This window comes from Phodopus roborovskii, unplaced genomic scaffold (assembly GCF_943737965.1).
Source record: "Phodopus roborovskii unplaced genomic scaffold, PHOROB, whole genome shotgun sequence".
NCBI classification, from domain to species: domain Eukaryota; kingdom Metazoa; phylum Chordata; class Mammalia; order Rodentia; family Cricetidae; genus Phodopus; species Phodopus roborovskii.
The window spans coordinates 43,976,884-44,001,178 of NW_026126511.1; the positions used below are offsets into that span (position 1 = coordinate 43,976,884).

Consider the following 24,295-nt stretch of genomic DNA (forward strand, 5'->3'; position numbering starts at 1 on the left):
ACACAGGAGACCTGAGTGAGGGAGGGCTGGAGCCCTGCTCTGGTAGTGTACACTCTCTTCCCTGGGAAACTGCCCTGTGACTAGCTGTCCTGCATGTTTCTGACACACTGCTGTGTCCCTCCAGATCACAGGGACCTTTGGAAGACACAGGGACAGTTCCTGAAAGAGTGAAACTAAATATGTATGACACTCTTAGATGTAGGAAGCTTTGGGCCTAGGGGCAGTGGTTCTAATGAAACCTAGGTACAAATAAGGAATGTTCCACTCCAGCCTACAAGTGTGTGTGTGTGGTGGTAGCGGTGTGGTGGGGTGCCGTTGGTGAGCATAACCTAGGATCCAGTCGATAGCACAGTTGAAATCAGTAAGCTGTGACTGACGCTGTCTTGTGAACCCAGTAACATGAGACCAGCTGACAGTGGACTGAACCATGAATCCAAACGAAGACTTTTTCCTCCTTGCACATTGTTTCTCTAGGATGTTAGTAACAATAGCAAAACGCTTGCACAACAGTTACATAGGTATAGACAAAAACGGTATTATATATTAGGTTTGTGTGATGGCTAACTTTGTCATCAACTAGAGTCCCATGGGAGACACATTTCTGGGCATGTCTGTTAGAACATGTCCAACTGAGGAGAGAAGACCCACCCTGAACATGGGTAGCACCATCCCATGCCTTGGGGTCCTAGACTGAATGAGGGAATAAAGTCACGTGAGTGCTGGCATTCTCTTATCCCAGTCCATTGAAATTTGAGCAAGCAAGTCCCTGCTCCTTTTGCCAAAGCTTCAAACTGTTCTTGCCCCCAAACTTAAATCCTTGTTCCCCCAGTTCCTCTTACTGGGTATGTGCTTTCGGCAATAAACAGGGTAACACAATCTGGGCCTGCCATTAGTAGTGCAGCGGGAGGTGTCCATTGACATCAACCTAAAGTCCCCTTACCCCTTAGAGGTCTTTGGGTCCTTGACTTTGCTACAGAGAAGATATTTTCGGCGAGGCAGAATGAAGCAGAGTTAAAGTTTATTTAAAATATTTTAAATATAAATTTAAGTTAGAGGGGCTAAGAGGCCCTCAGGGAAAGTGAGGCACACCTGGGAGCTGGGGTGTGGGCTTCTCAAAGGACAGCAGTGTCTTAGTAACTAGCCATACAGGGGTTGGGAAGCCTTTGGTATTATTGATGGGTTTCTAAGTCCTGCTCCCAACCTCTTCCCCTTCTTGTCAGATTATAGGGCGGCTCCAGAGGTGCCTTGGACAGGACTGAACCCTGATAAGATGGAACCATGGGTCATGAGGACAGCATAAGGGTCTTGAGATAATGCTTTTTTCTGTCAATGGGGTTCCCGGTGAAGTTCTAGGAAACTGTACGTTTACAGCTGGGAAAGGAGAAAGGGCATTTGTACTTCCTAATTCCTTACTTGAATTATCTCTATATAAAAAACACTGTCTCTATATTAGCACCATTCACAATGTGCTCTGTGTCAGCATTCTCAGCTGGCAAGAGCTTCAACCAGACTCTGAGGTGAAGGGCCCCTCCCATGTTCCCCTCGAGTTTCTCTTCCTATCCTGTCTCAGAACCATCCAAATCTTCAGTCTTCTTGGAGTCTTGGAATGTATGGCTTGCTATTGTACTTTAAATTGTGGCTATAATTGCATAGGTACAGAACTTGGTGTAACTGGAAGAGGTTGTGATAGGTAACCTTGATTGTCACCTCGAGGGGATTTAGAGACACCCCGAAAACACACATCTGGATGGGTCTATGAGGATGCTTCCAGAAGAGGTTTAATGGAAGAGGGACGGCCCACCCTAACACTAGTAGCACCATTCCTTGGTCTGGCTGTAGGCAGAATACAAAGGGGAAAGCAAATGAAGCACCAACATTCACAATTGGCTTCCTGACTGTGGATACAATGTGACCAGCTACCTCCAGCACCTGCCACCATGCCTTTCCCACTATGATGGACTGTACTCTTGAACTATAACCTTCCCTTAAACAGCTGTTGTCAAGTATTGTCATAGTAACCAGAAAAGTAACTAATACGAGAAGATCAGTGCTGTGAGTGGCCACATCAATGTGATAAGCATGGCTGTGGAATTCTTGAGCTCTGAGAAAAGGTTTGAGGGAGGAATCTGGAAAAGCTTGGAATTTTGGGCCCGAAAAGCCCTAGAGTGTTGAGAACAGCTGAATTGGCTATTCTGGTGGGAGTTTGGAAGATCAGAATGCCAAGAGAAATGTGGACATTAGCGGCCTGGCACCTGAGGCTTCAATGGGGCCCTAGGACTATCCGACTATCTGACTATCTGGATCTGAGCTAGAGGCCAATCTTATTATGCCCTGGCAAGAATACAGCTGCATCCTGCCTGTGTTCTGAGCACTGGGGTGATTATTAAGAGTGATGGACTAATTTGTTTGGCAGAGGACATTTTAAGATGGGACCGTGTTCAGGCTCTGGTATGGTTCTGCTCACTGCTCTTATTCAGGCCCACAATTTAAAAAAAAACAAGAGCAGCTGGTATTTCCCCAGGAGCATAACGACACAGGAAATTGTGCAGTTTGGTAAGGAAAAGAAGACGCACAAGTTTACAGCAGCTGAGAAAAGTGGGTGCTGAGACAGCAGCTCGAGTTGTTAAAGAGCACATTGCCGTATGTGTGTGAAGTCCTGGGTTTCGTCCCCAGCACTCTGGAGGTGGAGACAGGAGGATCAGAAGCTCAAGGTCATCCTCGGCTAGACAGTGAGTTTGAAACCAGACATGGCATGCTCCTGCTGCAATGCCTTCTTTGCCACGAGGCACTGGGCCCTCAAACCATGAGCCAAATAAAGCCTTCCTTCCTCAAGTTGATTTTGTGTACAATGAGGAAAAAAAAAAAAAACCCACTTAATATAGAGGTCTTGATATTCAAGTTTTCCAGAGATGACCTAAGAAGGGGGAATCTGGCTTGACCACCTCTGCAGTTGCTGAGTTCACACCTGCCACATCTCCAGAAGAAAATGGCCCTTCTGTGGTGAGCTTGGTGATATCACACTTAGGAAATGCCAGAACTTGGATGGGAGCCTCTCATAGCTTGCCATCCAGTTCCCATAGCCATATGCCAATGCCCCTGCCTCTGAGGCCTCAAGACAGGTACATGTAGAGTGCCTGGTGAATGAAAGAGCTCCTTTCTTCTCAGCTGGATCTGGCTAGCCAAGAGATGCAACTGGTATTCCTCCCAGGGGACACAGTCACCTGAACTCAGTAGGTGACCATGAAGTCATTTTCTTTCTATCTTTTGTCTTTCTTTCCTCTTGTTCTTGGGTTTTTTGTTGTTGTTGTTGTTGTTTTGTTTTGTTTTTTGAGACAGAAGCTTGGTGTAATGTCTGGAGTGGAAATCTCAGGGCAATCCTCCTGCCTCAGTCTGAGTGCAGGGATTATAGGCATGAGCCATCATGCCCGGCCCAGGATTTTCTTTATTGCACAGAGAGCTGATTATTTAGAAGTCCACTGAAGTGTTCAAACTTCTGCTCAGTTTCCTCACTGAAGGCCCCACCTGGAAAGCAGGAGTCAAGGAGACAAAATTAGGTACATGCTCAACTGTGGCCCCACTGAGCACACCCCAGGATGGTACCAGTGAGCTCTAGGGCCAGGAACTCAGCAGACACAGTGCCACCAGGAGTGAGGCCTGTCATATGCCAAGAGAGGCAAAATCTGCTTTCCTTCATGCTCCCCAAGGAGAACATTGGTGATGAGGCAGGAGAGTGCTTCACAGCAAAACCCAATGCACAGAGCTCAGGAACTGATGCCTACCTACATAACTGGGGTTATAGGAGCACTGGGTTGATGGTCTTAGCTCCAGCCCTTATACAGACCTGGGGTCTGCTCTTGCTAGGCCAGCCGGTTCTGTACCACCCTCTCTCCTTGGCCAGGGCTGACCGTGAATACCCGGTCCCCACCCAGGCCTTCATGCCTCTCTGGCTTGCTTTCCGAGCTAGGAATCTGATACTGGCTCCACTCCCAGCTTCTCTCAGATTAGCTGCCTCTGGTTTCTCCAGAGAAAGTAGGGCAGCTGTGTCCTGTGTCCTAGCCTCCTGAGGAGGGTGGGGCTGCCAAGGGAACTTACCCACATGACAGTTGTACATCCAGATGCGATAGCCATCGTAGCGGCTCCTGCACTTCATGATGTTGTTAGAGAAATCTGACTCTGGTACCTCATAGTTGGGGTTAATGACAACCTGGAAGGATTCATCAAGTCAGAGGGTGCCACAACTCACTTGCTGGCCGTCCTCCACTCCAGGGCAGAGGCTGCGTGTCCTTAACTGTGGCTGGGTCTTCCCTAAGAGAGGCTGTGGCAAAATCAGGCTATCTGGGTTGGATGCTGTATGCTGGCCTGGCAAGGGCCACTCTGGAAAGCCTGTGTCTGGCCTGCTAACCACAGCCTATGCAAACCTACTAACCACAACCATGTGGCACTGTCCATTCAGACAAACTGCTAAATGTCCCTCTCTGGGGTGGCCTGATTTTTCTCTGATTTCTCCCTAAATCCTAGTTGTCCCTTCAGCCCCACCCACTCAACATAGAGATGGATAGCACCTCCCTCACTAAGCACCTCCCTGCCCATTTTAGCATCCCTGAAGCATACACATGAGTGCTCAAGTCAAGTTCTCAGGGTGGGAGTGGCCCATGTAGGAGCCGGACTGGGGTGAATTGTGTGATCTTCACAGTCCTCCCCATAATCACATCAGGAGCATGTGAGGGAAATGTATTGAGGTCTGTATATCTAGAGGAGACAAAACAGGGGCCCTGGAAACCCATCTGCCCACCCATCCCTGCCTCTGAGTCTGTGCACCTCTGGCCACTTCCTCCCTTCAGAAGTCCTCTTCCAATCCATATCGTCTGTCACACAGTAAACTCTATTGTCTGTCACAGAGGCTAGTTCTTGTGTCCTGTTGACTTACAGTCCAGGGCATTCACAGCTCTGTGTCATTAGAACCACTGGCATATCTATAAGTCTACCCATCTGCTGATTGTACCTCTTAGGGGACAAGAACATCACATAGAGACTTGTGGCCTGCATTTGGATACTAACAGGGTCCCTTCACTGGGAGAGTCAATGGGTCAATGCATGTTAGCCTGGACTACCAGAGACTTTCAGTCACCTTTAGTAGATACGATGACACTCATGCAGCCTGCTGAGTGACCGCAAGCTGCCAACGTGAGCCACCAGGCACTGCACACATGCCCATAGTCATGGGAATCCATTCTTTAAATAAGAGCACTCTGGTACCAGGCCTGCTGTGGCTCTGGGTGAGGCTTGTGGCTAGAAAGTGCTTGGCTGTCTACTTTTCAGAGCTGATGATGCCCAGGGACCCTTTCAAAGCACCCTGTGGTTACTTCTCTGCAGGTGTTGGCTCTTCAAGGGAGTGTCCAGCAGTAGGGACTGTGGGCTAGACCATGGGCTGGCTGAATTCCCCACTAGGAATGCTTTTAAGGCAGAATGACCCATTTCTGCTCACACATTTTGCATCCAACAGGGCAAGCTGGGAAACAACGCGGGGATATGGGGAAATGAAGCCTCTGTAGGCAGTAATGCAGCCACATGCCAGGAGAACACTGGGAGTCAGTGTTTTTCCCCACTGCCACATGGGCCCGGCTGGAGCATGCCACAACTGTCTGCAGGAAGGTGGAAGCCAGGGCTCCTTGGCTCTTCCTCGGGGCAGGGGAGCTGGGAGCCCTCACAAAATAGTCTCGTGGCCAGGGTGTCCTTAGCTTGACTCTCTAGCCTTACAGATGCACTTATGTGCATGGAGATGCCTCTTGCAGATCCTCCTGAGGAAGGAGAACCACAGACATTTGCAGGATGACACAGTTGTTTTCAGCCTCAAAAGAACACACCAAGAGTGGAGGAAATCAGGATGGTGGCTGAAGGGGAGCCAGAGGTGCAGGTTGCCTCAGAGTTCATGGAACTCTAAATTAGCTCACAGATACATTTTGATTTCAAGCTTCTGAGGTTAAGTAAATTATATATGACTGTCTCTACATCTTGGGTTCCAGTATGGGCTCCCAACACGCTCTGCAGACCCAGTATCTCTCAGGCCTACCTGCTTTATGTATAATGCTTGACACATAGGATGGCACCCTGCCTGGCCTCATGAATCTTGTTTCCGGACACCCACAGGAAGGAGGCTGATGAAGTTCCTTCTCTTCCTCCCAGCAGCCCTGGGTCTGCCCACCTCACCTGGAACAGGTAGTCTCCAGGGGGCACATCGGTGATGTCTATCCATTGGCAGTCAATGTCATGACGATACATGTCCCAGCAGCCCATGGTGATGCCTTGTTCTCCAAAGTTGGCACACTCGTAACTCTTCTGAATGTCTGTGGGCAAGCAGAAAAGAGCATCTACAGTCCCCACCTCACCTCTTCTAGTTAGTCCCCAAGCCTCCCGGCCCTGTTTAATCCCACCCCTCCCATGTGGGTTTCTGATACCTTCTCATTTCAGCAGAACCACCCTCACGCACACTCAACTCCCTACCTACATGCTGCATTCCCTCCTAGCTCGGCTGAAGATCCTCTCTTCCACAAAGTGCTCCCTGACCAATCTGGACTATGCTAGCATTCCTGTGAAATCCTCAGCCTGGGGCAGAGATGAGTGTCATGGTGATCTGAGACATCTGTCGTGCTTACTGTTTAGCTTAACACGAGATCGTCTCTTTTTCCCTACACCATCAGCAGCAGGACTTCGGGCTCATATCTAATCTGTCTTCTTGATCCCTCCCAGGTGGTGTGCACACCATAGGTGTTCAAATCTTCCTTCCTATGTGATTTCATGATGTCAGCAGTGGGCCATGCCAGCATCTAGAACCTCATGTGGGCAAATTGTAGAGGGCAGATATCTGTCCTGCGAAGGTCCTTGGTGTGTCAGAGTGGCAGGTGTACTATCGGGCAATCGCAGTAAGGTGTGAAGACCTACCCGAGGTAGAAGCAGAATGATTTGTGCATGAGGGTCATGGAGGGGAATTGGGAACATCATAGAGATCTACAGCCTGACAGGGGAGAAGAACATGGTATTGGGATGCCAGGAAGAATGGTCTGTGGCAAGCAGAGAGGCAGAGGCTGTGAGGCCAGCTCAAGTGACCAGGCCTCACCTGGAAGCCATGTAGACCTCTCCCCTCCAGTTACAACAACTCTGGGGACAGAGGACTTTACAGCCACTTTCCCCAGCCCCATTGTGTAGCCATCGAAGGCCCCAGGAGTTGGCAAGTAAAGGCCTCATGGATACCCAGCGTGGCCTGAATAACATGGAGAAGTGCGTGGCCTAGCCTCCATCCAGACGGACTGTGTTCAATCCAGTGAGAGTGTTCAAAGTTTTGTGAAGCCCCGACCTTCCCCTTCCAACATACCTCCCTCACACTCTGTGTCCTCCAAGCAGAAGCTGGCCTTGTGGCCCTCAGCCACCTTGGTGCCGTTGAGGCTCAGCAGGTCGTAGTAAGTGAATACTTCCATGCTGTGGTAGTGCCTGGGAGCCAGAAACAGGGTCCAATGTCAGTGTCTGCAACCACAGTTGCCTGAAAGCAGCTTCCAAGCTGGTGATTTGCCTCTGGGAGAACCCGGAGGCATCAGGGGCCAAGGGTGGCAAGGAGGGAAATGGAGGGCCAAAGCAAAGACAGTAACTTCTGGGCAGGGTGCCAGACATTTTGCTCCTCCTTGATCCCCTCAGCAGGAGTGGGAATGACATAACTTAATTCGTGGAATGTTGTGGGTATCATTGAGTCCTGAACAGTTATCTGGCATTTCATGGCCTAATACAATAAGCATCTTAATACACAGGGACCTTCCTGAGTAGCTCTCAGCCCACTGCCATATGGAATCTTTCTCCAGCTTTGCTATAGGTCTAACAAATGCCCATGTACTAAAAGCTTCTTTCCCGTGGGGATGCTATTGGGACACTAAGGACTATTTGGAGGTGCAGCCTATGAGAGTCTTAGGGGTCAGAACCATAGTCCCTTTCTTTCTCTGCTGCCCGGCTTCAGGTGTGTTTGCCCCTATGCACGCCCCCACACAGATGTGCCATCATCCGCTGCCCTTGGACCCCATTGCTTTGAACCTTCAACCCGTGAGCTAAACAAATCTTTCTAACTCAGTTTCTTCAGCTGGTTTTTTTTTGGGGGGGGGTAGGAATGTAGAAAGAAGGAAGAAGATAAAGGACATGGGGTAGCAATCACAGGGAAACAAGAGTCACTAAGTAGAGCAAGTGCACAGAGAAGGGCACACATGTACCCTAGTGGTGTGTATGCACTCTGGTGTGGGAGAGGAGGCCTGGGCTTGGTCTGAGAGCCCTGGAAAGAGAGCAGCATGGGCTTGCCGCTAAGAATGAGCAAATCAAACAGGAAGGGGAAGGATAAGGACTAGAAGGTTTCTGGGATGGAGAGTGGGTGGTTCTCGGGGAGGGACATGGCAGCAGCTCAGGATAGCACATCTCCAGGGTTCTAGAAGGGAGCTAGCTGAGGCAGCGAGTATACAAGGCGCGTACAAGCTGGGTGCAGTTCCCTTGGCTGATGGTTTACGACAGTCCATGCCGTCACTTGGGAAAAATTGAGGACAGATGTCCTGAAGAGTGACACATCTGGTTCAGGAATAACCAGGGAAGCAGCTACTGAGGGTAGCTGAGGGGTTTCCAGAATCCTCCATTATACAGGCCTAGGGCAAAAAAATTATCAGGCTGGCTTTAGTCTCATCTCCACCTGCCATGTGTGTGTCTTACCTGCAACTCTTCTAACATTCTCATCTCCACTATTGCGGGGATATTTAGTAAAGGAAGCCGCTCATAGCATCATGGGGGCAGGAGGCTCTGGCTTTGTTTATGCCTAGCCCGTTTCCTCTTTGGTAAAGCAAGAATATTATTGCCAACTTCTGGGGTGATCTGAGGACTAAATAAGATAAATGACATAGAGCTTGGGATGCAGCTCAGTTGTTAGAATGCTTGCCTAGCATTGAGGATGTCTCTGGTTTGATCCCCAGTACCATATAAACTGGGCATGGTGGGCTGTGAACCCAGCATCGAGGAGGTGGAGGAAAGGGTTCACGGTCGGAAGTTCACGGTCATCCTCAGTATAGGGGAACCTGTCCCAAAAAAACTAAATGAAAGGACAGAGACAGAAAAGAGCCCAGATGAGGCTGTAACAAAGGATGTTCTCAGTATTGGCCAGTGTCCTTATTGTGACTCCACCCATCTGCAGTCACAGCTGCAGCATGCAAGGCTCCTGTGGTCCAGTCACCCAGCCTGACTATTGGTGTAGCAGCCCGGAGTTTCCTCCACCATGTGTGCAGAAGAGAAGAGGGCAATGGAAAGGGTTTTCAGAGAGGAAATTAGAGGCTCTTTTCTTCCTCCTGAGTTTGTTCATGCTATATAAATAATGTCAGAAGTTGCTAAGTTGGGCTTCCCCAGGTCATTCATGTTTCTGGGTAAAATGGTTCTGGGCCAGGGCCAGCGGACAGCCCTTACAAGGAACATTTTGTAGCAGACGAGGTGATGACTCTGAGGCAGTCTATTTTGGCTCCCTACAGGGAATGGATGAGACATGAGGTCTGACTCACGGAATGAAAAATGTCTGCTCCCTCAGAGAGGGGCTTATGTGACTTGCCGACCGGCTGGAAAGATTGCAGGGGAGTACGTTTATGTTCCGCTGTCTAAACAGAATTCAGATGGAGCCACAGACGGGCTGTTGTGAAGTGGCCTCCTGAAGTCTGGATTTTAGTCTTTTTTAGGTTCAGTTTTCTTTCTGGGAATGAGTACTGGGAAGAGGCCTTAGGCTTCTTGGCCCCCTGCTTCTTGTGGACCTCTGTCCTGGATTGTGTCTGCTTTATCTCTTAGATACCGTTGGAGGCCACAGGCTTCTACTAACTGGTCTGAGGTTGAAATGGAAGCCACATTGCCTCCCACAGGCCTCCACCCAGGAGACACTGATGGGTGCTGGGAAGGCAAGAGGGAAAGCCTTGGGCAACACAGTGGCCCTCTTAGTAGCTCAGAGTCTGAGGGTAAACTGAACCCTGGGGTGTGCACTGGCAACTGCAGACTTGAGAAGAAATCCCAGAATACTAAAAAAGTGGAGCATGGCCTGGCGCTTCATAGAATTCTTGTGTTTGTTTGTTTGGTTTTCCTTCCTGTGTTGCTAGGAATACTAGGTGCTCTACCACCAAGCTACACCACCAGCCCTTGTTTTTCTTGAGACAGGGACAGACTTGTTCAGGTTGGTAGTGGATTCATTATGTGGCCCCAAATTCATTTTCCTGCTGACTGAATACTGGCATTGCAGGCTCAGGTTACCATAAGCTTTTGAAGTCCTTGTAATATAGATAAATTGAAAGTTGGCCTTTACTATAGGATTCCAGGGCTCTCCTCTAGGGATGTGTCATGCTGCATAAAAGTGTAGATGGAAGACAGACATAGTGTGTTCATAGAAAACTGTACATGTCTTGATGTACTATCATATATTGAGGAAGATGCATTTGGGTGTTTTCCCAGCCTGTCAAGGACCACCATAGAAGACAAAGGTCCTCCTGTGGAATCTAACTTGCCATCCACAGGTGTCGTGCCTACAGAATGGTGAGATGAGGGGCCTCTAACTGGTTCAGAGGCCTCATTACATCTGTGGTTTATGACCCTTTGGGTGTTACTAGGCACATGGCAGAGGCAGGCAGGCTAGACTGACACTCACCTTTCTGCATCTGTGTTATTCTGAATCTAGGGGTTAAAGCCTGTGCTGGGGTCCATTCTCCCACTCCTCCAGCTCCCTCTACTGCACCTCACCCTATCCTGGGATTCCCCAGGAAGTGACAGGAACCCCAAGGATATAGCTGACTGCATCGAGGATACTGAGGTCAACCAAGGGCACCATAAGTGCATGTAAGAGGGCTAAGCTTTGTGTTTCAGCTCGTGTCTTCAAGAGCATAGTTCTGCTCCTCATTGTAGCATTACTAAACATGGAAATGGCCATTTCCCCATTCACTTTAATCTAAGCCAGGGCTCTCTCTCCTGTTTAGCTCCATTCATGGCTTCAGAATGTCTGTAAACCTGCTTAAATGGAATGTCAGTTCTTTCAGAAACAAGTTTCTTGAGTTGAAGAAGGGCCAGGCCAGCTCTCAGGAGCCTCTGCAAGGGACCCAACAGAGATAACTGCAGATTCCCCGGAAGGCCTTCCCAATGAGCTTGAAGAGTACCAGGCACTATCTCATCTCATATGGGAATCCCAGCACTTTGGAATTGGGGACAGAAGGATTAGGAGTTCAAGGACAGCTCTGGCTAGATAGAATCCAGGGTCAGCACTGTCTCAGAAAATGCAGTAAAACAAAACCAGTGACCTTGGAGAATGTCACCTGGAGCTCTGGAGACTGAGTGTGTGTGTGAGGGTCTCGTGAAGTTCCTTGGATCTTGTAGTCATATACCTGTTATATACCTGTGCTTACACTGTTCACCCCTTATCAAAACTGCAGCATGCTATGTTAGTTAAGAAGATAAGGAGCCAGTCCCTGGGCACAAGGACAGGACAGAGACTATACCAAGGTCACTGACTAAAGTTTACAATGCAAGTGTGAGAACGACATTGAGGGTATAACCTCCATGTCCAACTGACGGGAAAGCAGAGGTGCCTGAAAAGGGTCACATGCTTTGTCCATGTTCTTCCCCACCCTCCCCTCCCAAACCACTGATGGGAACCTTTGTAGATGAAGGAGAGAAGAGACCACAGGAAAAGTGGAGAGGGAGGGTCACAGTCCCTGGGACTTCAGGTCACAACACTGCATGATGTCACCGTATAACTATCCTCAGAGTGGAGGCTGATGGCTCTGAGGGTAAGCATATGGCACTTGGAGGTGCCTACCATGTAATTTTGGGTGAGCCACCATATGCATGGCTGGGATGCAATTGCCTTCCACTTATAGACCCATAGACAGCAGCATCAGCCCCTGCTGTCCTGGCTTCCCACCACATGGTCTCTAAGGGAAACCAGACACCGAGACTGTCAAGACTTTAATTCTACTCCAATTTATACCCTGGCAAAGACTAAGTGATTCCTCGGGCTTTAGGGTATTTACAACATTCAGCTAGTTGTTTCAAAGGAAAATCAGAAGCTTAACTGGGATCATAGTATTTTCTTTTGGAATACATTGCACAACTCTAACCTCAAACTGATTTAAATGTGAGCGGGTCATGATTTGTGACAAGAAAAAGAAACAAAACATAGGGAGGTCTCTGATGAGAATCTGGAAGAGCTAATAGGGAGCAGCACATTTTAGATCTGGTGGGCCTGGCTGAGAGCCCTGAACTATAACTCCTTATGTTATCTTGGGCTGCTATATGAAATGTAATGACCTGTTAGTTGGAATGGCCAAATGGGAGTGCATCTGTGTCTGATGTGATTGTAGTATTAGGGCTGGATAGATGCCTAGGAGGAACTTCCCAGGCTCTGATGTACACCCAGACCTGTGGAGGTCCATACAGATGGGTTCATTGGTCTGCAGCCAGCTCTGGCATTCAGCATGCCCAGATCTTGCTGTACTGGTAGAGGGGCCTCACTTTGAAAGGCAGGGATCTAGTACAAACTTTTCCTGTCACAGATGATGGAATATTTGAGCCCAGAGAACAGATCTACTAGGAGTTCATGGATCCCTAGAAGAAGGATTCCCGGTAGTAGGAATAGCAGTGCTTTTCCAACAGTGTGCCTGTAGTGTCCTCTACCTGCTCAGACAAAATGTGACTAAGCAGAGACAGTGGAGTCTGGGTTGGGTTACAAGTCAAGAAGAGCAAAGGAAAACAGGAAGGGAGGGTCCTGGTGGCTTCCATAGGCCCTGGTGGGCTGGCTGTAGGATTCCCTGCTGCTCTTCTGTCCTGTCTCTGTCTTTGCAGCACCTGGGTCACAGCCACACACGAGCTGGAAGGGAGCCCAGAAGTCCCAGCAATGTGGCCCAGTTGGCCTAATGTCAGGGGGCTGGCTGGTCAGGGCTAGCTTAGCAGACTTAGACCAGTTCTCATGACTCAGTCCTGAGCACCTATCTGCATACCCTTGTCTTCCTAGAGAGATTAAAAATAAGGAGATGACCGAGGGAGATTTGAAATGGCAGTGGGAAATCAAAGTACATCCATGTGTATGCAAATGCCATGACATTTTTTTTTTTTTTTTGTAGACTAACTTTAAAATTTAATTCACAAAAACCTCATACTGGTATGCAAAATATATTTCAAAATGGCCTGAGGATTCAAGGCTGCAGACCTGAAAGATCCCTGTAGGGTACAAATGTATCATGCATGCACGTGGAAATTGCTGGCTGAGGATCGTCCCTGAAGGGCCCAGGCACTCAGATCAGCGTGTCTCCTAAGGTCAAAGGCACTGGAGCCAAGAGGCAGGGACTCCACACAAGGAGGGGCAGCCAGTGGGCTGGGAGCAGAGAATAGCTTCCAGAGACACAAATTACTCTTCTGCCTACATCTTGGATTGCTGGCGTTCTTGTGGTGACTCTGGCATTCGAGATCCCTGGTCTGGGTACTGAAGGACACCAAGCTGGGTAACTGACCGACCAATGAAGCCATGGCCTACCTGTGGCAGTCATGCCAGATCCATGCATGGCGGCCATTCTTGGGGCGGAAGTCGGACTGGCCATTGTTGTGGATCTGGGAGGAGAAGCGCAGAAGGCGACGGTAGCCTGTGGTGGGGTTGGTGTGGACAGCGGAGGCTGAGAGGCAGTTCTCCTCCATGGCGCATTGCAGCAAGAACATGGGCCTGTCCTCCAGGTAGGCAGTCTGCTGCACAATCTCCGCATTAAGTACCAGGTCCGGTGCAGCTGGGGAAGGCAGACATGCGTCACAGATAGGAAACTCCTCCCTGTCACCTTTGTGTCACCCCCAGTTATACTTTCTCTTTTTCAGAAGTCTCTGGACGCCCCCCTCAGTTATCAGTATGGATGGGCAAACTGCTGACATAGTCAGGTGATAGACCAAGGGCTCCTTAGATCATTCTCCCTACTTTCTATATTCTCAGACTTCCCATAATAAAAATCAGAACTGTAATGGTGACACCACTGCCCCTTGGTGTGACTCTTTCCCAGCATGCCATGTGGATTCTTGGCCTACTAATGCCATTCCCCTCAAACTGCATCTGGACTTATTGATGTCCAAACACTGCAGCATTCATTTTATGGTTCTGTAATATTTAATTCACCACCTGCTGCTATCTTTTAGGGAGGCAATACCTTGGCTGACTTGAATTTGTCAATTAAAGGCAAGTCTGTGATCAACATGCTATAGTCAACCTGCACCTACATATTGTGTGTGTGTGTGTCCTTTAGCATATATCTTTAGCAGAGAAATTTCCAGGGGGAAAAGTGGTGCGATTTTAAAACTTGGATGCATATTGCCAAACTGCCTTCACACATGCTTTTTCCTGTTTCCTTTCAACCCCGTGTTCCACTGTCATGTTGTAGGGGGTGGGGGAGGGAGGCCTCTTTCCACAGATGTGAACTGCAGGGCTCCTGTGAAACACTGCTTAAAGCATACATTTCAGAGACTGGTTCACAACAATGTCCTAGGCCTAACTTCATAAACCATGGGCTGAGACCCCTACATGAAGCTGTGTAAGTGAATGTGGGGGGGGGTCTTGAAAATTTTGGGAATGGTAAGAGGTTTCTGAATACACAATGGCTGGAAATTAATTTGAAAATCAAATGCATAATGTGGCTGAGGTATTTCTAGCAGCGCCTGCCCATGTTGCATTGCATGACTTCACCTCCGCCTCAGTTCTGAACACACAGCACATACGTTTTGCATTGTACATGTTACATAGGCAGCACCAATGAACACTGCCCAAAACATCTGCTCATATTCAAGATTTCCATATTTACAGTGCTTTTACTGTAATAAAAGTTTCCATTCTTGGAGAAACATGGTTTAATTACAGGAAACAAAGACTTCTAATATTTCTCTCCCATCATTCCTTTGCAAATAAATGTCACTTTGGTGTACCTTTAGTTGTATTGAGTTAGACTATCCCATTTCAAAAGTGCTGCTTGAGAGACCGACTCAAATTTCATTTAAAAAATGTTAAAAGAATTTTGTTTTGGGATTAGAACAGGTTTGCAATCATCTCTGAAATGGCCCTAAACATATTTCCGTTGTTTTGCATTGCATGTTTATGCAAATGGTGTTCTTGGCATTAATAATTATATCAAAGTACTGATCAACTCTTATTCATCAAGATTTCTTTATGCAAAAATTAAAATTATACCCATCTTACTTGCCTAATTTTTATATTAACTTGACAAAGCTAGAGTCATTTGAAAATGAGAACCTCTATTGAGAAAATGCCCCAACCAAATTGACCTGTGAGCAAGCCTGTGGTAATTAGTAATTGATGTGGGAGAGCCCAGGTCATTGTGAGTGGTGCTGGTAGTACTGGGTTCTATAAGGAAGCAGGGTGAGCAAGCCATGGGGAGCAAGTCAGTAAGCAGCACTCCTCCATGGCCTCTGCTTCAGTTCCTGCCTCCAGGCCCCTGCTCTGTTTCTGGCCCGACTTCCTTCCCTCAGTGATGGATTTTTATACTTTTAATTGAAATAAACCCTTTCATCCCCAAGTTGCTTTTGGTCATAGTAACAGAAATCCTAGCTATGCATATTTGATTTCATCCTTAATAAATTATATGCACACAAAAGAACTTCTGTAAATGTGTGACTTGTTATCAGCAAATGTTTGACTTGTGTGCTTATTTTATACACCTATATAGTTATACACCTATATAGTTAAAGTCATGTAAAAACGTCTCAGGCATCTTGAGTGGAAAAGTTTAACAATACTGGTCCTCTAGGACTGACTTCCAACAGGTGCAGAAATCTCATTTCCTAACTGTTGCAAGTTGTTCTGGTGAGTTTTAATCATTAGCTTGACAGAACCTTGAATCACTTCCAAAGGGAGTCTCAGCTGAGGGATTCCCTGGATCAGATTGTCCAGTGAGCATGTCTGTTAGGGACTATCTTATTGCTGATTGGTCCAGCCCATTGTGGGTGGTACCACTCCCTGGGTAGGGGTGTATGAAAGTAGAAAGGGTTGACAGACAGCACGAAAGCAGGCAGCATGGGTACATCTGTCACTCTCTGCTCTTGAAATTGATGTGACACTTTGTTTCTGCCTTGACTTCCCTGCAATATTAGAGTATAAACTAGAATCATGAACGAAATGAACACTTTTCTCCTGTTCCTATCATCAGGATATTTCTTCCCAGCCACAGAAATGAAACTAGAGCACAGGGAAATGTCTCAAGAGAGTATGGTCTGGAACTTTGCTTCCCCAAGGAAATCATTCTTGACCATGCACATGGGAACATTTCCAGTTTGTTCCCAACTAGCCCCATACTTATTCTGAAAGTTTTTGTTTCAGGCAGTGAACTGGGCTAACATCTGTCTCTCACTAAAATATTCAGTGGTTTCATGTCTGCCTTGCTTGACTCTGCAGAGAAATCCTAGCATAGTGTCCACTGGCAACTTGAGAACTCTGCAGGTGACCTTGTCCCATCTCTGAGTCTCTGTGAACACCAAGCTCACTGGTGTTTACTGGAGCTGGTAGCCTCTGTTGAGCAAATCCACTCAACTGAATAAGGTGTGGAATGGGAGATAAGTAAGGAAGGCATGGTGGGATGTGGGCAGAGAGGGGTCTCCATCAGGAGACCTGATCAGCTGGCAAATACTTCCCTGTGTGACAATGCCCAGTGCCCAAACTTTCTTGACAGTGTGGTGTGAGTCTTCTGAGATGTTGATTCCCTGGTTAGCACCGAGGACTTGGTTCCCTAGCTACTCTGAGCTGAACGAAGCAGAGAGGTGTCCATAAGGACTTCTCCTCCTAAGAGGAGGTTAGCTTCCCTTGAACTCGAGATAGGTTAACTACACATAGTTTTACACTTGGCTTGGTAGCCAAGAAGTAAACTAGGCAGCCATGGAACTCCCAGATATTCTAGTAACTGTTATGGATGTCTTGGGTTCAAGACTATTGGAGACTGAACAGGAGAGTGGAAGTGGAGACAGCATTAGCCTGGCTTGGGGGGGAGCCATGTGCCCCCCCCAACATGAGAGTGCATACTACATAGAGTATGGAAGGGAGGTGGACAAGTAAACACATGCAGTAATGGCGGGGAGGAAGGAAATGTAGCTGAGGAAGTGCTGAAAGGTAAAGATGAAGATGGATTGAATGTGTAGAGCAGTGCAAGTCCACTGCCTAGGAACCAAGTATTCAAATATATGAGCCTATGGGGGCCATTCTTATTTGAACCACCATAGGTGGGAAGACCTACCCTGAAAATGGGTGACACCATTCCAAGGGCTAGAGTCCTGAACTACATGGAAAAGAGAACTCTACCATCCATCTTTCTGTTTCCAACGTGGATATAATGTGACCAGCGTGCCTCTTCCTCCCCTCTCCTGATTGACTATATTTTCAAACTATTTGCCAAGATAAACTGTTCCTATTTTAAGTTGCTTTCATCAAGCATTTGATACTTGTGGTAGTATGAATATAATTGGCCCCCATAAGCTCAATGGGAGTGGCACTATTAAGAGGTATGACTTTGTTGGAGTAGGTGTGGCCTTGTTGGAGGAACTGTGTCACTGCGGAGGTGGGCTTTGAAGTCTCAAGCCACACCCAATATCTCAGTTCATTTCCTGTTGCCTACATACCAAGATGTAAAATTCTCAGCGCCTTCTCCAGCACCATGTCTGCCTGCATGCTGCCATGTTACACCATGATGATAATGGACTGAACCTCTGAAACTGTAAGCCAGCCCCAATTAAATGCCTTCCTTTATAAGAGTTGCTGTGGTCATGGTGTCTGTTCACAGCAATAGAAACCCTAACTAAGACAATACTAAAAGCTGGGCATTGGTGGAGCACACCTTTAAACCCAGACCTTGGGAGGCAGGTGGATCTCTGTGAGTTTGAGACTAGTCTACAAGAGCTAGTTCCAGGACAGGCTCCAAAGTTATACAGGGAAAGCCTGTCTCAAAAAACAAAACAAAACAAAACAAAAAGAGACAGTACTAAAAATGAGAAAAGTTACTGATACACATTCCTTAAACTAACCCTTCCCTGTTTCCTCTTTACCATGTTATCAGCCAGGTTCTGGTTCTGGTTGTGGTTCTGGTTGTGGAATAGATGTTGTTTGTCCCTTTTGACCTAGAATCCACTGTGCTTCCCTCTCCTGAGCACACTCTGTGAAACTCCGGAGTCTGGGAAGAATAACTGATTGTCCGCTGAGCTCCTCTAGAACCTGGGTCATGTGGGAAAAGTGAGAAACAACCCTTAGAATGTCTTACTTTCTGAGCAGGCTACTCCAGCACCAAACCGTACCCCACCCTCAGGGCAGGTCACTTCCTCATCATGGTTGCAGTGTGCTAACGACAGCTCTGTCCCCGAGCATTTCACTCCACTCATGACCACTTTGTTGGCGAAGACATTTCCATGCCAGTACCAGGTCTCCTGGAAAACCAAAGACATCATTAGTATGTCACCTTGTCTACTTCTGATTTCACAAAATGCTCAAGGTTTTATGATCCCATTTTCCAGATGGAGACAGATGAGGCACAGACAGCCATTTATCCCCGTCATATTGTTAGCTGGTGACAGAATGAGTGAGGATCTATGACTAACCCTGGGTTTGCAGGAGAAGAGAAATCTATTCACATATGCCAATAATTAACTGTCTCACAAAATTCAACTTCTGGATTTAATTCTAGGAAAAGCATTTTATAGGATGCTGTCCAAATAGTCCCTTTGTTTATGATGCTGAGATTAAGCTCCTTCTAGCTACAGAACTTCAAAACACTGTTAGCATGTACTCTTATAGTTCAAGAACTTTCCAGTAGAGAAAATGGGAGTGAGGTGGGGGGCAGGTAAAGAGCTTGCAAGAGAACATAAGATCCTATGTTCCTGAAGTTTATTTATGGGTCAACTTGTCTCAGGGACAATACCCAGATAGTTGTTTAAACACTATTCTAGATGTTTTTGTGAAGTAGTTTTTAGTTAAGACTAATGTTAAACTCAGTTGATTTGAATAAGACAAATTGTACTGCACCATGGGATTGGGCCTTATTTAGTCAGTTGAAAACCTTACAAGGAAAAAAGCTTGAGGTCCCTTTGTGAACAGGGCTCCTACCTGCAGAATGCCTTTGAACTTAAGCGACAATCTGAGTCATTCTTTGGGTCCATGGCCCTGTACAGTTTAGATTTGTCAGCTTCCCAAATCATGGGCGCTGATTGTGTAAAATCAATCTCTGTCTACTGATTGATGGGTAGATAGACAGCTTCAGACAGACTAGATATAGGGAGGTGGCTCTCTCTCCTTGAGTTCTACAGCCAGGGATTCACAGCCTTGAACTGAAAATTTAAAGAAAATATATTTTAAAAACTGACTATGTTGTTGTTGTTGCTATTCCCCAAGAAGAAGACTACCACAACCATAAGCGTAAGATTTACACTATATTAGAGATGACAAGCCATCCAAAGATAAGAAAGCTCAGGGGAGGACATGTGTAGATTCTAAAGGAACACTATACCATTTCATAGGAGGACTGCAGCATCATGGAGATTGGTACCCGAGGGGGTCCTCCAGAGATACTGAGGGATGACTGTATCTACATCCTACTGGTTCTGTTTTACAAAGAATCTGAACAAAATCCTTCTAATTCTCCACAGGAAAAACTAGGGCCCTAAGCAAAGGCTTATCTTTGGTGGCTGTTTGGAACCCCAAGCTGAGGCCCAAGTGTCTTGGGAATGAGCAGCCAGAGAAGAAAACCAGTTAGCCAGCAAATGTTATTTGGAGAATCAGTGTTGTGTGTGTCCTGCTTGCCCTGGGAAGCTAAGCTCCCAAATGGTGTGAGCCATATATCTTCCGGATACTAGAAAGATGAGATGCAGACAGAGAACACAGGCATCCCTTGCTCAGGACTCAGCCCGTGTCAGTCCATGGAGGACAAATGGGGATGCTAAGCTCCTTCCTCAGGCTCCAGGAAAGGTTACCTGGGACCAGGAGATAGAGTCAGGTCAGCAGACAAGATGAACCCCCAAGTCTTGTCCTGTTTCATGAACATGCTCATGCTGGGCCACTGAGGACTATGTATCTTTCACTCCATGTTACACTTGGGACAACTGGTGCACACAGGTGTGGGTACTTTCCCCAGACTATCATGCAAGAATTGACTTGGGAATGCCTGGGGCCTCAACTCCTGTGTTCCCTATGACAGGGGCTGGGAAGCAGAAATGAAGACCAGAGCGCTCTTATTGGCTCTTTTGAGACATTAGGTCATTAGAGAATGGCCCTAGCAGGAAGGTGCAGCCAACGTGACAATGAGGCATAAACATCAAGGAGGAAAGGGTCCAGCCACAGCGGGCTTCAAGGAAACAACTAAGGCATTCGGAGCGCTGATCCTGGCACTGGGTACTCCCCACTCTCCTCAAGGACTGAATTACGTCCCTCTACAAACACAGCACACAGGACACTTCAGGCTCAGCTTGCAGACTGCAGTGGTTCACAGACAGCAGTGAGTGACTCAGGCGTGTCCAGCCTGCAACCAGTGGGTCACAGGAGGTCTCAACAGGCCCACCATAACTACAGACGCTGTTTAACATAAATCAAAAACTTACTTAAAACACTATGAGTTTTCTCTCTAACATTTTCACAACTGGAAGGCACAGTGTGAACTTTGTAGATGACAGCATTATGTCACAATGTCAAATGGCTGGACACACCTGGGGCCCCTTATTCTGTAACTGGATATTGAGACTGGGATAGGAGAGACTTGCTCCCGGGCTCAGGGCTGTCAGGGAAGGAGCTATGATAGAATGAGGTCTCTTGACTTGGTTCGGGGTTTGCTTGGCTGTGTCCCTTCTTAGTGGCTGGGGAAAGTTACTTGACAAGAAGAACTGATTGGTGATGGGAAAGCTCAGGCTGGATGGAGGGTGGACCAGGCTAAGAGGCTAGGGCCACTTACCTGGAAGGCGTTGCTGGCAAAGCCCAGGCCTAGCTGCCGGCAGACCACCATGGCCTCCACAATGCCCCAATTCTGGCCGCATACAGTCCCCCACACAAGGGACCCATTTCTCTCTGTTAGTACCTCCACTCGGCCCTCATAGGGATTTCGGCCTCCATTCAGACGCAGCTGTGGGTAGGGAAAAAAATGTGGTCATGAGGATGGATGGGAGGCTGTCTCCATATTACCACTAGCTCCAAGCCAGGTAGTCCTATCTTGCCCCTTTTGGATTCAGATCATTCTTAAGAGTACCCCTGTGTGTCAAATTACGCCAACATGAGCTCAATGAGGTCTCGCCGAGTGTCTGGACCCCATCCTGAACACCATTCTTCTGGTAATATAAGTGCCTTTTAAGAGGTGACATGGGTTACGTGTGTAGCTTCTGGATCCTGCTAGGTCTGTTCACTCACTCACAGGTACTAGGTAGCATGGACCACTCACAGAGCCTCTCACTGTGCTCCTGTTCTCCCATTGATAGAAGAAATGAAGCTTCACTGTAGCTGGACAAACAGAACCCAGAGCCTTGTGAATGCTAGGCAGACACTCCACCAACTCAACCACATCCCAGATCCCGTTCTGTTCCCTAATGCTTATGCATAAGCCCCAATGCTATTCCCCCTGCTTGGAGGTGTGGTCTCGAAGGGGACAATTAAGGTCACAAAAGACCATATGGGAATGCTATAATTCAACCAGACTGATGCCTTTATAAGGAGAAAAGAGACCCAGGGGATGTAGCAGGCGCAGAAAGGGGTTACATAAGGACAATAAGAAGGTGGCTGGAAAGACGTCAGAACAGAGAAGCCTCAGAAGACATCCAGCCTGGCAATGCCTTGGACTGGCTGTATTCTCCTGGCAGACCCAGGAAGAAACCGGTCCCATTGGTGAAGCTGATGATATTTCGATTTGTCAGCAGAGGCAGACCTATGGTGAGAGAACTCAGATGCTGTGCTTCTCCCGGCATGGTGGCTGGCACACTTGTTAGGCTCATGCCTGGCCATACTACGCCTGGCATCACAGCAAACATAAACCCTCCTGCATTGGGGCTGAGCTCAGGGAGCATAGTCTCGAACCTGGGCCTTTGGAAAGGTGAGAGCTGTTGGCAATGGGGATTTAGCACTTCTGAGGCAACAACTGGCATGTAGTCTGGCTTGGCTCTATCTACTGACCACCAGAAGGTTCTGGAAAGCCTCGTTTTCTTTGGCTGAGGTCTGTCACATCACTGAGCTTTGACTTAATCTGGAGAATGACTCAGCACATTGGGACTTAGAGCCAGACGTGGGTTGCAGTGTTAACAGGGTTCCCTTAGAATACTTCCGGCATCTCCAGATGGCAGATTTCCCTGTGTTCGCATTCCTGTTCACTGGCAAGGAATGCATAGCTCAGCTGCCTACTGCTGAGTCCCCACCTATGGCCCAGTTAAGGATGGTGAATTGCATCAGGAGTACCTTAGTGTTCTTGTGTCAAGGTCAAGGACTGCTGTTTAAGCAGGAGCCTGCCACATCTAGTGCCATGATGTAGCTTTATGACATATGGCACATATCACCCGACAAATTCAAGGCACAGTGGAGAGCATTGTGTAGGAAATCTTGAGTGGGCTTTGCTTGTTTGTTTGGTTTTCGGTTTTTCAAGACATGGTTTCTCTGCGTAGCCCTGGCTATCCTGGAACTCGCTCTATAGACCAGGATGGCCTCAAACTCACAGAGATCTGCCTGCCTCTGCCTCCCAAGTAGGGGGGGGGGTTTAAAGGTATGTGCCACCACTGCCTGGCCAATCTTCAGTGTTTTGTAGCATTGGCTAGACTTCCCGAAGGACAAGGAGGTGGAGGGTTCTTCTCTATGAGTAAGGTTGACAAGCTTTAAACTCTGCCTGAGGAAGGGTGGAGTCTGTGCCTACTCTTGCAATTTTGGTGGCTTCCCTCAATTCCTTCTGTTTATACACTGCTGCCTGTACTATGTTCTCACGGCGCTCTGCAGACCTGTCATTTATCCATGTGGCAACCTCTAAGTCCTCGATGAGAATCTCTGCCAAGGATGTCAGTCCCCTGTAGAAAATTCTGAGCTGCCTCTGTACCACATGCCCAGTTCCAAAGCAAGGGATCATCCACAGGGAGATGTCAGATGCCTGCCACACCAAGAGCAGCATGGCATTTGTGTGTTAGAAATGCTGGCTGTCGATGGCAGTGGCATAGTCATTGTCAAGAGTTCACCTTAGAGCACTTGTGCATACCTTGGACAGTCATTTGGAGTAAGGCCACCTGGTTTGTATTCTTTCCCTCTGGGCATCCCACCTCCTCACCTTTTTCTGGAAGCCCATGATGGGAATGTTGCATCTCACGCCAGCATCTTCCTCGTGGTTGCAGCCCTGTGACTCTGTGTTGAGTTTGCAGTCTATGATGGACTTCTCAGTCCCCATGCATTGGACCTCATTGAGGTGGATGGGCCCAATCCCTAGGAAGGGAAAGAAGATATGTGCTATAAAATTGCCTGGGGGAAGTTTCCTGGAACAGGAAAGAAAGACCCTAGACACCAAACTCTGCTCTTCCATCTTCAGAACTCTCCCAACCACAGCCCCCTCTCCCTGGAAAGAACTAGGGGTGCATATTTTGCCATACGTTCAGTAAAATTCACTACTGAACTGCCATATGACTTTGGGTAGATCGCTTAGTCTTATGGCTCAAATGTAAAATGCCGCCCACAAGCTCATGGGTTTGAATACCTGGTCACCAGCTGGTGGCGCTGTTTTGGAACGAGTGGGAGAACTTTAGATGGACCCTTGCTGGAAGAAGTGAGTTGTGGGGGAGGAGGCTTTGAAGCCAGGTACCACATCCTGTCCATTATTTCCTTTCTGACCTCAGATGGATACAATGGGACCAGCTGCCTCATGCTCTAGCCACCACGCCTTTCCCTCCAAAATGGACTATATCCCTTCTTAAATAAACTAAGCCCAAATAAAGCATCTTTTTCTAACGTTGCCTCTTGTCACATCCTATCAATGGGAACAGTAACTCATACACCCAGTCTCCCTGGTCAGTGGGGCTCTCTCTTTCTCATAAAGAAATCAGATTAGATGATGAAGCCTTTACCCTGCAGCTACCATAGTGTAGGCATTTAGGAGTCTGAAAGTAGCAGCAATCAATGGCTGTGCCTGAAAAAGTCCCTGCAGAAAACAGGTAACCTACACAAACTAGGAGGTCTGAGTTAGAAAGGAGGGCATTTTAAAATACAGCCAAGGGTGAGGTGTAGGGAGTGTACGTCACAGGGTGATTAAGATTC

General features: G+C 47.7%; 2 protein-coding genes across 3 annotated transcripts in view; both read right to left on the bottom strand.

Moving 5' to 3' along the window:
* Positions 1–24,295, bottom strand: part of Reep4 (receptor accessory protein 4) — an 816,909-nt gene that overhangs the window by 772,623 nt on the left and 19,991 nt on the right. The window lies entirely within an intron of this gene.
* Loxl2 (lysyl oxidase like 2) overlaps positions 1,002–24,295 on the bottom strand; it is an 84,313-nt gene continuing 61,019 nt past the window's right edge. For both annotated transcript variants that reach the window (XM_051195423.1, XM_051195422.1), the window contains exons 7-14: positions 23,319–23,470; positions 20,985–21,152; positions 18,312–18,474; positions 13,559–13,802; positions 7,370–7,485; positions 6,208–6,344; positions 4,093–4,204; positions 1,002–3,522 (exon numbers count right to left, since the gene is read on the bottom strand). In XM_051195423.1, the coding sequence (XP_051051380.1) occupies positions 3,443–3,522; positions 4,093–4,204; positions 6,208–6,344; positions 7,370–7,485; positions 13,559–13,802; positions 18,312–18,474; positions 20,985–21,152; positions 23,319–23,470 (1,172 nt within the window). In that variant the 3' untranslated portion in view covers positions 1,002–3,442. The remainder of the gene's footprint in view (positions 3,523–4,092; positions 4,205–6,207; positions 6,345–7,369; positions 7,486–13,558; positions 13,803–18,311; positions 18,475–20,984; positions 21,153–23,318; positions 23,471–24,295) is intronic.